General features: G+C 42.9%; 1 protein-coding gene across 4 annotated transcripts in view; it reads left to right on the top strand.

Moving 5' to 3' along the window:
• sh3pxd2aa (SH3 and PX domains 2Aa) overlaps positions 1–15,333 on the top strand; it is a 105,778-nt gene that overhangs the window by 28,911 nt on the left and 61,534 nt on the right. For all 4 annotated transcript variants that reach the window (XM_051386089.1, XM_051386088.1, XM_051386087.1 and 1 more), the window contains exons 3-5: positions 1,075–1,150; positions 3,449–3,525; positions 5,919–6,010. In XM_051386089.1, the coding sequence (XP_051242049.1) occupies positions 1,075–1,150; positions 3,449–3,525; positions 5,919–6,010 (245 nt within the window). The remainder of the gene's footprint in view (positions 1–1,074; positions 1,151–3,448; positions 3,526–5,918; positions 6,011–15,333) is intronic.

The raw sequence follows: 15,333 nt of genomic DNA, 5'->3' as shown, positions 1-15,333 counted from the left end.
GACATGGCCAGTCTCTACCAAATGACAAAGTGTTTCCCAGTAACTAAAAGTTATTTTATTCATGTTCTGAGTATTTACGCTGGCTCGGTGTGCTTTGCAGCCAACAGTTTGCTACCTATACTAGCATCAAGTATTTAGCTAGAGCCAGATGGTAATTAAGTTATCTTAGGGGAAACAGCAAGCCTAGCTCTGTTCACACCTACCGGCAGCTCTAAAGCTCATGTATCAACCTCTGGTCTCTTGTTTGTTTAACCCATTCACAAACTGAAACGTGGAAGGGAAGCTGTTATAGGGGGTTTCCAGTGAAGACTAAAGATGGCGCCACGGTGCTGCTCTGTTGGTGCTTTATGTACTGCCACTATTTCTTAACAGCGGTGTATCTGCAGCTTTGGGTCTGCTGGGACTCAGGTGGTAGAGCCGAGTCATTTGGTAATCAGAGAGTCACAGGTTTGATTCCGGGCTCCACCAGTCCATTCAAAGTGTTTCTGGGCAACATCCTGAGCCCCAAATTGCTCCTGATTGCTGTGCTGTGTGCGTACGGGTGAGCTAGTATCATAATGAGCACTTTGGATAGGCAGCGCTGTATTACTCCTGATGAGCTGTTGGCACGTTGCATGGCAGCCTCTGTCACGAGTGGATGAATGCATGTGTGAATGTGACAAGTGTTATGAAATGCATTGAGTGGTCAGTAGAGCAGAAAAGCGCTGTATGAAGTCCATTTAGCATTTATTGATCCATTGTGTGCAGTGTCTCCGCTGGTTGCCTGGTCACTGCTCCCGGCTCGCTTGTAAAACCACTATTTTTGCAAATGTTTCCATTTTGTTCTGTGTATGGACTTGACAGACGTGTTGATTAGTGAGCTGTGGAGGTGCTGGTTGGTCTAGGAATGTAGTGATTGCTGTGATTTTGCTAAGCTAAGCTAATTGCCTCCTGGCTCCAGCTCTGTACTTAACACAAAGACATGAGATTGATCTTATTTCACTCTCGCTAAGAACCAAATAAGTTTCCCTAAATTTTGAACTTTAAAAACTTTAACCCAGAAACCTTTTTTTTTTCCTCCTCCTCCCTCCTTAGATGCAGATACTCGACAAGTTCCCAATTGAGGGAGGGCAGAAGGACCCAAAGAAGAGGATCATCCCATTTCTCCCAGGTAATAGTCTGCTCCAAAGCTCCAGTTATCTGAACAGGCTCCTGTATTAATAATGTATGGCTGGCACTAGCGCAGCGTCAATATGAGCTGGTTACTGATGCCTGCCTTTGCTGTGTGTGTGTGTGTGTGTGTGTGTGTGTGTGTGTGTGTGTGTGGGGCATGTATAGATGTGTGTGTTACCTTACTGCTGACAAGGCGCTGTCTGTGACTTTCAAATCTCAGCTGTGTTTACACGCCTGCATGTCTGTGTTTTTAGGACATTTTTGGAGCAGTTTGAAATTGTGTTTCTAACTGAGGGTATGATTATGCACGCATTTGATTACATGGATATACAGTGTGTGTGTGTGTGTGTGTGTGTGTGTGTGTGTGTGTGTGTGTGTGTGTGTGTGTGTGTGTGTGTGTGTGTGTGTGTACGTGTGTGTCCTAACATTGATTGGAGTCATGCCACACATGCTCGTCTCTCTTGCTGTAAGTCGTCGCCTGACATTCAGACTCATGGCGACCTACAGTACAGTGTGGCAGTGATCGATGACGGTGTTTGAGGCAGTTCGCTGTCCGGGGCAGAAGGGTTGACAGTGATTCTGCTAATCACACTGATGTCTTTGTGTGTGTGTGTGTGTGTGTGTGTGTGTGTGTGTGTGTGTGTGCACCTGTATATTTGTCATGCAGATATCTGTGGATGAATTTGTGCTCAGGGAGTGAAATGCTCCTGTCTGTTCACTGCAGTTTATTTTACTAAATGCTGTTTCAGCCTTGTGGCAAACACATGGTCCCAGCATCTACTGTAAATGCTCTCTAGCTCCCCTCTAGCCCTCCTCCTCCTTTGAGTCTTTCTCTCCCTTGCTGACACACAACTCACAAATGAAACCAATTTGGAAACCAACCAAATATCCACCTACCTCTTATCTCTGGAACCAGTGGCCCCAGATGCAAACATTATTGGCCGTCTGCGTTTGTTTGGGGATGTTTGTTTGGTTAAGCGCCTCGACCCTTGCTGTGTGACACTTGGAATTCAATAAACCGCAAAGCAATATTTCAGACAAAGTTGTTAATGAATACATGATGAATACCCCCCCCACACACACACACACACACAGAATCAAAGGTTGGGTTACTTATTCTTTTATCATAGGGTTCCAGATTTAAATGAAAAACTTAAATCATTCTAGCTTATTTTATTTAGCCAAAAACTAATAAACATAATCCATCCCACCCCTCACTGACACTGAACTCCACATATCTACCTTTAACTGCTTGTACGCGGGCCATCCATAGCTCCAAGTACCTGATATCAATGTACATTAGAACCTAAACTCCAAAAGATAGGGAATGAGTGATTGTTTCGCTACTGTAAATCCGGCGAATCGCGCTCGCTTTTCAATCCTCAAGCAATGTTATGAAGAATTTTATACGGAGCTGAAACGACAGACAATTAATCACCAACAATTTTTTCAAAGCGAAATACCCCAAAATTGAATGAAAATGAATGAATATTTGCTGGTTTTCTTCGCCTGTTCCACAATTGTAAATGGAATATCTTGGCTTTTGTGGTTCTTATTGACAGCTGCCCTCCCAATAAAACTACAGTTACCATCAATAAAATTCTGTCTTGTCTCACCTTCATTCTGTCTTCATTGAAAAGTGAGTGAGTACATAATGAGGACCAGTAATGCTAATGCTCTGAAAGCTGATAGCATGTTTACTTGAAGACATTGCCATTCTCTGTTATAGTCTACATATTATGTTTACTCTTAGTCATATCGCAGTCATAAGTACAGCTCTTTAAATAGTAGCTCCAAATGAGCTGATTATGCAAGACGGTTTCTCATCGCTTTACACTCCTGAAACAGGATGCAGTGCATGCAGTACATGGTAATTGTGCCGTCAGGGTCCTTGGTGGCGTGACTTTAATGCTCCCCCTGAATGGGATGAGAGGAGGGCCTGAAATGCGTGACCCATGTGTGTATAAATCCTATTTGTTGTTTGGAAAGATATGTCACAGGCAGAGGTCATGGGATCCATAGGGGGACAGCTGGGGCCTTGAGTGTGGGACTGAGATTGCTTTGGCTGTGAAGGATCACCACCGTACATTACTGACATCTCCTGGTTGGTTAGGGTATTACATGAAGCGCCACAAAATTAAAGTTGATGTTTTTTTTTAGGGAGGACTCTATGCATGTGTCAGATATAGTCACTTATCTATCTGTTACCTCCTTTTCTTTTCCATCTATCACACTGTCCTCCACCTCCTCCCCTCCTCCCGCATTTTGATTTCTTTCTCCTTCTCCTCCCCTCCAGGCAAAATCCTGTTCCGGAGGAGTCATGTGCGAGATGTGGCCATGAAGCGGCTGCGTTTCATCGACGACTACTGCAGGGTAAAGAGACCTTACTGTCAACATCCTTCAGTTCCCCAATCCGACTGGGGAATGTCCCCACAGCCTGCAGGGGTCAAAGGTCATGGCCAGTTCTGTCCTTTCACATGCTTTAAACATGGGACACGAGTTTACTGAGAGTGCTCGCAGTGAAGAGCTGCGTATCTGAGACATCTGAGCTGTCTGTGATGTGCTCTGACACCGTTCGCAGTTTGCTGATGTTATGAAGGACTCTGTGGGGAACTGTTGGGATCTTTTGCTCCCACAGTCGAGGGGTTGTTTTTTTTCAAGCGGGGCGACCTAGTTGCGTGTCAGACTTCTCAGTCACTGCACTGCATGAAACAGACTTCACTAACGACCTCATCCCCTTATTTGATACACTTAGGAACAAAGGCTCGCTTCCAAATTAGCGTCCAACCCAAAAGAAACCTTGAAAGCCTTTCGTCATCCTCTGACTCAAGGGGGAATGGCCTTATCACTTCCTGTTCTCTCTTATTAGTTGTTTTTGATTTATCCCGGATTCAGATCCTTTCCTCCGTCATGCCCTCCCCACTTCCTTCCTTCCTTCCTTCCTTCCTCTTGGCGCAAAGCCACGCTGGCAGTAGTGAGAGGGTGCATTAATTCAAGCTCGGGCTCTTGTGTTTGCCTCACGCAATTAGTGAGCAGCACCGTTGGCCTGCATTAGGGGAGGTTAGCCACAGTATGAGCTCACTAATTGGGACCAAAAGAAGTTTAAAAACCAAAAAGCAACTGCACACATCTGAAATTAACCTGATCCATAGCTCAGCACAGGCAAAGGCTTCCTCATTACCCAAATAACCTGAAGCTCTCTAATGTTTACAGTTGCTATAGTGAGCCTGCTTTTTTTCGCCAGGCGCTGGAGTGTGCCGAACTGTTTACTTCCTACATCCTGTTTATGAGGCAAACAACAGAGAGGAAGAGTAATTACCCGGTGTTCTCAAAGGATCTGCTCTCTGGAGATTGTGGGATGCAGAGTCCAGCCAGCGGAGGGTGCGCAGCGACACACGGCCTCTTCAATCACAACCACAAGGCTCTTTCAATAATATAGGATCCGATGAATGAAATATGAAGGTAGCTCAGACTGTGCCCATTTAAATGAAAGGCCTACGCTGTACATATAAGTCGGCGCATATCTTGGCCATCCAGCACCCCGGTACTGTACATGAGCTATACCTTAGGTGCGAGCTGGACAGATCATTAAATATAGATGGTTAGTCAGACATATGATCCTCTCTTTGACTGTAGTGGGGCTTTGTGATTGAACATACAGAGAGAGAACAGAGGAGGAAGGATGGGTCATTACCCTTTAGTAGATGTAGAAGTGAGTAAGAATGCACACTGAGATGTAATTATTTTTTCCAGAAAAAGCTTTAATAACAATCAGGTGAATGGTACAGACCTCAACCGTAATACCATTTCTCCAAGAAAACCTAAAAATGGAAAGAAGTTAAAAAATGTTAAAGCTGCATTAGTTTTTCTTTTTCATTTACAGCTTAGCCTCTTGGTGGCAGGGAAACAAGCTGTAAACACATCAATGACATATTATCTCCTTCCAGTTGGGTTAGGGTTTGGGTTAGGGTTGTGGCAAGTTAGCTTGCAAACAGCTGACACTAAGGGTGCAACAGATCACAAAACTTACAGTTCGGATCATATCATGGTTTTGATGCATTGATCATTTTTCAGATCATCAATACAAACCAAAGGGAGGTTAAAGGGGTTAAAATACAGGCAGGGACTGCGAGCTGCTCCGTTGAGCAAGCGGAGCTGTGTGCCGGTGGGAAGGTGGCAGATACAAACATCACAGTCTTAGGATCTATGAGGACAAGAATGCCCAGTTTCCTAGTTACACCACTGAAAAGGTCCAATTTCACGGAAGCAACGGCTTTTAAATCAGCCGCTTTTCACTAACCCAGTCATTAAAACCCAGCATGCATCTGTCTTGGCTATGTTTTAACTACAACTCTGCATTGAGATTTAAGGAGTTATTTTTAAAAGTAACAGTGGTAGTAAAACTGTATCTGAGAAAACTATCTGGCTGTTTGGCTTTAGCTGCTTTAGGTTAACTTTCTGTGCCCTTTGGTGCTGGGCAGGTAGCGTACAGTGGGTTTATCAGAGCTTTTTCTCTGAAGACAGTTGTCTGCTTTATCTAGAGATGAGGTTGTTGAGAGTTGCAGGCCAAAAAAATGAGAACATTTAGCTTTAAGAGACTAAAAGGTTCTGTGAAGCCAACGGGGAACTGTAGAGGTGGGTGACAATTCTCTGCTGCTTTGTCACTTTAAGACATTTGTAAATTCAACAAGTAAAGAACATGACTAATCTCAATTGTAGGATGTCGTCTCTTAAACCCCTAATTCTCTTTCTGTCTCTCCCCTCAGGCGCTGGTGCGACTCCCCCCTCAGATCTCTCAGAGCGAGGAGGTTCTGCGCTTCTTTGAGACTAAAGCTGAGGACATCAACCCCCCAGTGGAGTGAGTGTCACATACTGTACTGTGCATACACACAGAAGCCCCATGTACACATACTGTATGTATTGACTGAGCTACCATCTCGGTTTGAAAATTGAAATATCTTCCTCTTTTAAAAATGAAAAGTTGTATAAGTAATAAAATGCAACCTTTCTGACTTCAGTACATATACATACCAATACCCGTGACGCAAACTGCCCTTAATGGAGTGCATATTCCGAATGTGTTTATACATGTTGAAAGAATATTAAATAATAAAATAAATTAAAAAAATTAAAATAAATCCTGAATAATGTCGCCATATACCACATGTCGAAAAAATGCTCCATTCGGAATAAGCCTTTAAACTAGAAAACAATTGTTAGTTATTTCATTTAGACTTTATTAAAATAAGTATTTCGGTCATTTTATTGAGCTGAATTTAAGAATTTGTACCTTAATCTTAATCTAAGATGAATAATTAAAATCTTACAATAGGACACAGTTTCTTCAGGCAGTACAATATAGGTAAGTGACTTCGTCTTAAATGAAGACACCAGAAACTTTCTTATTTCAGCATTTTTTAATCACACAATGAAAAACTCAACATCTGCTTAATTTCCAACGCTGGGACAAGACGACTGTACACTGGGACAAGACTACCAGATTAAAAAATATAAAAAATAAGACTAATTTCACAGAAACACAGGTTTTTTCACGTTCTTGAGATTACTTTTTTGCAGTGTAAAGATTTAAATCCTTTACGTAAATTACAGCGTAATTGCACAGGTTTACATTGATATGCCACCACAGTAATAATGGCTTTGCCTCCCAGCTGGATTAGTCTATACAGATGCCCACACACACATACAGTATGTAAACTTGCTCACACCAATTACATGCACAACATGCAAACACGATGTTGGCAATTAAATAAATCGCTTTGTTGACTGATGATTTTGTCACAATAGCTCAGATGTTGTCGTTACAGCTTGCCCACGTGCTCGACACACCTGTGCATCATGTTATGAATTTCAGCATCTTTTTGCATGTCATTGTTTGACTCATTGCCTCAAAAACACAGCAGGATTGTAGCGTGTCTAAGCTCATTACCACTCTGTCTGTTCCCACTTTCTCGTCTATTCCCAAATCAGCTCTTTTTCTCCGAGTGTGTTAAAACCTCCTACCAGGCCAGGCAGAAAAGGAGGTTGGGGGGGGGTGCAGGGGGTGCAGAGAGTTGATGGATGTGAGAGTGGGAGGAGGAGAATGACTTGTTTCATAGCAGGAGATAGGCCCTTTGGGTAGTTTTTAATTAGAGAACACACTCTCCTCTCCAAACCTCAAATGCCAGTATCGCACTATTCATTTGTAATGTGTTCCTCTATGCACCGAGACAGCTGCACCCGAGGCACTGCAACCGAGTACTCTTGTTAGACCCAGGCTATGTCTTTTTTTGTCTTTTAATTACTTTTCGTATTCTCCACTCCTCTCCTCTCCTCTACTCTCTTCTCAATCTCTAGTTTACAGTTTTGTCCTCACCTTTTCTTTCAGGCAGAATTTAGTGACCTCTGCCTGCCAGTGTTTTTCAGCACAGTGTAATAGGGTGTCTCTCCACATCTTCCTACCTCCTGTAATTCTTTGTACCTAACTCTGCCTCATAAATTCAAGTACGTTTAATTGACGCGGCAGCTCAAGGTTACGAACAGCAACGCCAGCGCGACCATTCTTTGATCAACAGCTTTCGTTTCCTCACCGTCTCTCCCTCCTCCCTCTCATTTGACTTATGCCCTTCATTTTTTTTCGAATCCTTTTTTTCTTTCTCTTCATCAGCTTTATTCTCTCTTTCATTTCTCCGTCCTGTATATGCCAGTGTATTTTGCTGCATAAAGAAATTACATTAATGTTCTTGTCAGGAATTGTAGGAGATGAAACCATACATACTGTGCTCACCACACACAGTCTGTTAGCCCCCATCTGCGACACATGCAGTGCTGCACAGACTAATTTTAGATATGTAATTTTCATCCGCTGAATTTAAACAGATGTTTACATTACACAAGAGTTGCATATGATGGAAGTTCTCTATGAACAAAGGGCATAAAAGGATACCATCAAAGAAGTTCACCACATGACTTACAGGGCTCATGATAGGGATAAGAGACACAGTCAAACTGCCCTGAAGGAAGCTTGTAGAGGGAGAAAAGGAGAGGTCCAAGGATTGACCCTTGAGAAACTCCACAGGTCAGAGGAGCATGTTTAGATACAAACCTGTGATTAGATATATAGGGCAAAAAGCGTAAGGAAGAAAAGTGGATAAAAACTGCATGAAAAAAAGAAGGGAATATCAGATAATAGTTTTGATAGTCTGTAAATTGCACCCTGTCTCTCATGTGTTCTTGAAGACTCACATTTGGGGACACACAGCTTAAAACTCTAAGAGTGTGTGAATTAATTACTTTAAAGGTCTCATACAAAGAAAAAAGAGTGAGTTTAGATAAAAACTTTTAAGATTCATATTTTCGGCCCCAAAAAAGTGCTTCATGTAAGACGCTGTCGAAGAAACGTACTAAAGCTGTTCTACAAATTGTGAAGTGGAAGTACTAGTCTGAAGCCAGAGATGGTGTAGTCGTGGAAACCTGTGTCTAAGGAAGTGCTGTACTGCAGTCAACTTCAGATCAAATAGATCCAGACCCTCCTCTGGCTCCTCTGTATCCCTTCAGGTTTTCACTCCGTCTTACTAAAAGAGGAAAATACTCAGGGGGGTGAACTGCCCGCTCTCTGCTTAAAAAAAAAAGAGAAAAAGACTGCTCAGTTAATGGTTATTAAGACGTCATGATCCAGAGGACTTGACTTGTGTCAGGGCTAAATTGGATGGGTTCCTTCCATTCCCTACCCATAATGCATCTTCTAGATGAAAATGAATCATGGGGCAGTGTGTTCAGGAATGAGATTGGCCATTGATTTAAAGTCGTGATTGGAGAGTGTGTGTTAGAAGTGTGCAGATTTTTTAATGTTTGTGTGCAAATGCGCATGTGTGTCCTGAGTGCTTAGAGGAAGAGTGATGATTTGAAACCCTGAGAAGGATGAAGAATAATATTGATCCATCACAGTGTGTGTGTGTGTGTGTGTGTGTGTGTGTGTGTTTGAGTGTGTATACTTTCAGCCCATTTGTTATATCCTAGTGATGTAATATTGACTTTTACCATACATCCCCTCTCCTCGCTCTTTATGTCTTTATGCGTGACTTTATGCAGAGCTTTGTGTTATTGCTGGCCAGTAGAACAATAGCAGTATGTATCAGCAGTAGGTACATTATCAATAACAATAAGAACATTGTTCAATAGAATATTAATAGATTCACTTAAAAACGTACAGTATGTAATTTCTGCCTCTAGGGGGTCTCTCACATCAAAACAATAACAAAAGACAAAGTTTGGTGATGTTGTGAAGTAGGATGGGATCATGGGAGTTGTTGTCCTCACTACCATTGTTGTCATTGCAGTCAGCTTCTCCCAGTTAGGATCCCTTCAGTGTTCAGGAGGTTTTTACCGGCAGCCGAATTATCCACAGAGGTCTCGTCCTCTCCAAAACAAACCGACCCAATGATTAAAACCAGCTGTGTTTCATTAGTGTTATCACATTTGAGATAATGTCAGAACACAACTCGACTACATATACAACATAGGTCTCGCATTTTTAGACGTTTTAATATGGAAATGTTATATATTGTAACTTTAAATATAAACCACCATGAAAGCTCATAACAAACAACCTATCCTTGGATAATGGAGAGTGCTATGACTGAATCACCATAACCACTTCCACCTTTTGGAGACTGTGTTTGAGGTTGCAGCTTCTGAAATTGGAAAGCTTTGAAACCTGTAACTCTTTCCCTTGGACCTAAGATCTGTGGACACTTTAGAAAGCAGGTCAAGAACTATCTGTCTAGACTTTCCTTCGTGTATTTTTTATTTATTTCTTACTCGTCAGTATAGTGGCTTCTTTTTCCTGTGATGCATTTAGTGACATTCTGCTCCTGAAAGGTGCTTTGTACTAAACTTACTTCCTCTCCTCCTCCGCTGCCACTTCAATTCTTCTCCTTGCTCTTTCTTCTTGTTTCCCCTCTCTTCCCATTTTGTACTCATCCTCTCATCTCCATTGTCCAGGAGTTATGAAGCATCCCACCCTCTCTCCTCCTCCCCCCTCCCAGTCTCCCACCTCCGTCTTTCTCCTCCCAGTCATCTGCCTGTTCCACTCCGTCTGCTGCGAGCGGGAGACAGGCGACAGACTCACTCAACCTTAATGGATAAGCTGCTCCATTCCCCTCACTATTAGGATCAATAGCACTCACCGGAGACCGCACAGCACAACGCGAGCTGTGCACAGCGCCGGCGTCAATGGGGTTAAACACTTTTAAGTGTCTCAGAGTGGTGAGGAGCGGTCAGCCGAGTGCGTGGCCCGTGGGAGGTCTTGTGTTTACATGTATGTGCTGTCATCTGTGAGCGTTCATCGATCTCAAACGGTGCAGTTCTACACTTCACGCAATCAGATTTGAAATTGTTTGGGTTCACACCCAAAGAGTTAGAGTGGCAGGAGAAAAGTTGAGTGTTGTTTTTTTTAGGGCTAAATTGGTCTTGCTTGTTGTACGCAGCGTGTTTGTTGTTGTCAGGTTATTTCAGTGCACCTCCCGCCGCCTGTCTGTGCTCAGCAGTCTCGGCTCTATTTTTTTCTCTCACCACCATCTTACATGGATGCACTCATTCACCCGACCCTCCCACCCACCCGATGCGGTGTCTGACTCACTTGTGCTCTCATCCTCGCACACTTACTCACAGGGTGTTGTCAAGGTGGGGCTACAGTAATAGCTTTTGGGAGGGCCAGACTGTGCATGAGTGTGATGAGTAGAGCTGGCCAAGACAGCTGTAGCTACCAGAGTGATGAAATGTGTTCACTGCATCACTTCCTGGAAAAGGAGGAAGGAGATGAAGGGGATGAGGGGGGGTTCCCTTGGGGGGTGAGGAGGCCAGGAAGAGGGAAGTGCAAGGCCAGTGGTGCATCTTCCATCCTCCGATATATCTGACAAGCTAGAAGATTTAAAAATGATCAATATAAGAAGCAGCTGACGCAGTACTTGATATTGGCATTTAGGTTAAAGCAAGGGGTACAATGTGACCTCACCGCCATTTTTATGACCGGATCGAACAGTGACTTCTTATTTTTTTATGCTCCCTCCATAAACTCTTATGAAAGCAGTCATGCTTTGACAATAGCCAGCACCTTTCCTACTCTGCTATGTAAGATTGAATTTTCTGACTATGATCTGATTAGAAAAAAGGAGCCACGTGCCTCGCAGTGCAGCACAGAAATCAATCCCATCAATCAAAGCTCAGAAAGCACACAGCCCATGAGCAGATCCCACCGTCAGCCACAGTTTCCTCTCCTGTCCGCCTGTGTTTGAGAGATACCGACCTCTGTCTGCGGAGCAAAGCGCTGCACCTCAGTGGGAATAGAGACTTGGAGCTGATGTCACTCTTGTGCAATCACCGGCTCCTTTTTGAAGCTTAGCGCCCTTGATGTTTAATGTATCTTTAATTGACCGTCAGCTGGATCTGTGCTCTTTTTGTTTGCTTTTTGATGCGTTGAAATGTCCTGCAGGATAAAAACTACAAAAACATGGGTATCTCTCTCCTGTGGTGCTAAAGTCTGATATGAAAAGACAGACATAACCGCTTTATGGCATTTTTATGTGTCAAAACACATACTTTGTGTGAACACAAAGAATTTACACACTTGTAGACACTTTAATACATGTGAACTGGCCAGTGTAAGCTGCTTCTTTTTGCTGCTATACCCTCTAGCCAGTGGTTCCCAACCTGTGGGTTGCACAAAGAATCTAAGGGGTAATGAGATGATTACTGGGGAAGAACATAAGAAAAATGTCCTGCTATAGATAGATTTTCCTAATCTTAGCGTCTTTCTTTGGAAATACTGTGTAGTTTTATCTCCTTGTGTCTCTTGAAACTCTTTTTTCTGTTACTGTATTTCCACCTCAGCTCAGTAAAGAAACTAGTAAAAATCAATATTACGATAAATTGTCACATTTACCTTGGTGAAGGTCCAGTGTGTAACATTCAGGAGGATCTATTGGCAGAAATGGAATATAATATTCATAGATATGTTTTCATTACTGTATAATCACCTGAATTTAGGAATCGTTGTGTTTTAGTTAACATAGAATGAGTCGTTTTTATCTATAGGTGCTGCTGCCTTCCACAGAGGCTGCCATGTTGAACCGCCACCAAGCCCCGAAGGACAAACCAAACACTGGGCCTAGACAGGGCTGTTTGTGTTCTTGAGTGTTCTCTTAATGGGCTCACTTCTAGTCAGTAAAATTAAAACATTCCCCACTTTTCTGGGGACCCACTGTAGCCCCCTTCAAGGACCCCTGGGGTTGAGAACCACTGTTTTTAGTGGATGGAGTGACATTATTTTAGACACTTAGTGTAAGTGACTCAGAAACTACCGACTTTATCCTCCAGACTGCAGTCTCTGCTGCTCCAGAGCTTAGTTGTGGCTAACATCGGGGCTATAATCTCCCTATATTCAACTTCTTGTAAACACAACTCGGGAACTCTGTTTGGCTCGCGAGGAGCTGGAGCGTTTATTGTCTGATAAACTGTGGCTCATACTGAACATTCATTGTTACATTCCAGTTAATTTCTAACCTGACCCTGCAACGTCTAGCACACCCTGAGTGCAGACACACCCTGTCTCACTCAGCATACTGAGTGCTCCTCAGTGAGGCTGCAGTGATCACCAAAGTATGTCCACACTCATGACATGTCATCTTTTTTGTGTACCAACTCTTTCTCATTTGCACCTGCCCCCAGCTGCACTTCTCCAACAGGCAGTTCTCCAGGTAGCAACCTGTATCATAGCCTGAGTCATACTGATGCTTTCAGTTACTTTTTGATTAGTTGCCCAGCCTTAAAAGAGACACTGCCTGAGGAGACACAAAGAGGAAATTTGGCTTTAAAAATACTATAACTTTGGAAGACACACTGGATGAACTTGGAAAGCATTTACCTCAGAACGAGGAATGTAGAATTTGTCTCCTATTAATTTCATTGGAGTCACATTAGGAAGAGATCTCTTTCACAGCCAGTATGGAGAGGAGGGACGATTACAGAAACCAATATCCCTTTTATATGTACATACTGGCATGTGAGTGTTGTTTAAAGATATAGACTTAAAATGTTTTACTTTATTCTGTAAAGGATGACAAGCAGAAAGGCTTGAGAACCTCTAGCTCTGTGCCACATTTGCATCAAACTACTCACCACAAAGTAACAAACCATAGCTTTCCGCCAAGCTACTTATTTGACCCCCCAGTAACTATCCACATGGTGGCGTACTTCACAGTACAAACATCTAGAAATGAAGTTCCCTGCACCCCAGCTGCTGTATCCAGGTCAGCCACTGGTCCAATCTCTGGTCCACTCATGAACCTCCCCAGGGCTTCCCCTCCTCTATAAATGTATCCACTGTCTGGCCAGCTTCTCAAGAATTTGTCTGAGCCTTTTTTTGTCTGTTTTTCTGTATTAATGTCCATTTTGGCCCCCCACTCTTCCTGTGTGAGATCTATTTCCACTGGATGGAATTTCTCGGCTTTCCAAGGCTTCCTCGGCACCCCCCTCCCTCCTGTCCCCTTTCCCTTAATGTGAGACATGATTTTTTCTTCTCTTACTTGGCATTTTTCCCCCTTATTTTGCATTTTTAGCAAGTCAATTTGCATGGGAACGTGGGCTGTGATTTGTTTTATCTGTCTGGGCGTGTGGTATAGCAATCATATAACTATCAGCCTAAATGGCATTATCTGTTCTCAGCAGACCATAACGTTGACAAATTTCTCTATTAATATGCGCATACCGCATTTCAACCATGATGGAAATATTGGCCACTGCCCCCCATGGGCTACTGTAGTGTGAGACACGGGTGGTGTTATCATCATTCATCATGCCCCCTCACAACCCTCACCATGAATAACAATAGGGATCGACCTTGGCTTGTGCCTCGAGGAGAGAGATGCTGCAAGATTATCAGATTATTACCGGGATAAGGCATAAACTCGTGTGATTGGTCAGCTTTTGGCTCTCGACAGGGGATTGCCTGAGAAGGAGGGGTTGACAGGGTGAACACAGATTTGGTGTTTTTGGGCTAATTAGGAATAAGTGGGTGATAATGTGTTTGTGTTACTGAGTGAGGGTGGAGTATTGGGGCATAAGTGTTTCCAGCTCTCTCACCGATATTGACAGGAAGCTTATATTTAAAAGGTGAACTTATTTTCGATAAAGAAATAACATTCTTCCTCTTACAAATGAAAGGTTGAATGTCTTGCTCAATTAGACTCTGGGGTTTAACTGCTACAGCCTTAATTTGTCTGGCATAACCAGTAGCTTATGGTGGCTAATGTTAGCAAATATTAGTTGGATATTGATGTTTAACTGTTATTATTGAGTCAGTTTACGTTTTAGCATTTAGTATTATCCCATAATTCTCACTTATAGTTTCACTTTAACCTTTAAAAAACCACCACCAATTTCCAACCTCTTGTATTGTAGCTTGACATGCTTGTACTGGGTAATGTCATATAGAACAGTATGGTTCAGGATCTATATGTAGGCATAAGTGGAAAAGTAAGTGTAGGCCAGATTCCTTTATCAAAAAATTGCAGCTTCTGTGATTTGCAGTTTGCCATATTGCAATTTTGATTAATTGTGCAGCCCTAGTTTGTACCCCACACCATGTTAAAATAGTCTTTATTTATTCTAAATTACAAAATAATTTGGATAGGACAATGAATGCAGTGAGTGAAGCTCAAATTATACTGATATGTCCATATTCAGCCCAAAATGTATGACCGAGTGACTGTAGGCAATACACACCAAGTGCATGTGTGAACAGGTCCGCCTATGCAGACACTCAGTGTAGTGATAAAACTATCTCCTGTGCACTTGTCTTGAGTGTATCGGGCGCTTGGCGCTCAACCTTGTGTGTTTTATTTGCTTAGAAATTCCAATTCTTTTGTATATCTTCAACCAACCAACACAGGCAAGCGTTGAGGTTAATTGATTCACTGAACTCCATCTGGAGTGTTAATGCTCATGGTGGGCTTTAGCCTTGTTATAGCCATGAGGGCTAAAAGACAGGGGACGGCTGAGGATAATTTGGGGCCGTTGAGGGGCTTAGAGTAGGTGGGCCTGTGGGTAAGGAGGGTTAGGGCTGAGGTCCGGATTTGGCGACGCTTGGGATGAACTGGGGTGTGGAGTTCTGGGACGAGGCGAGGG

This window comes from Dicentrarchus labrax, unplaced genomic scaffold (assembly GCF_905237075.1).
Source record: "Dicentrarchus labrax unplaced genomic scaffold, dlabrax2021, whole genome shotgun sequence".
NCBI lineage: Eukaryota > Metazoa > Chordata > Actinopteri > Moronidae > Dicentrarchus > Dicentrarchus labrax.
The sequence above is the reverse complement of the archived record's forward strand: the minus strand, read 5'-3'. Positions and strand labels throughout refer to the sequence as shown.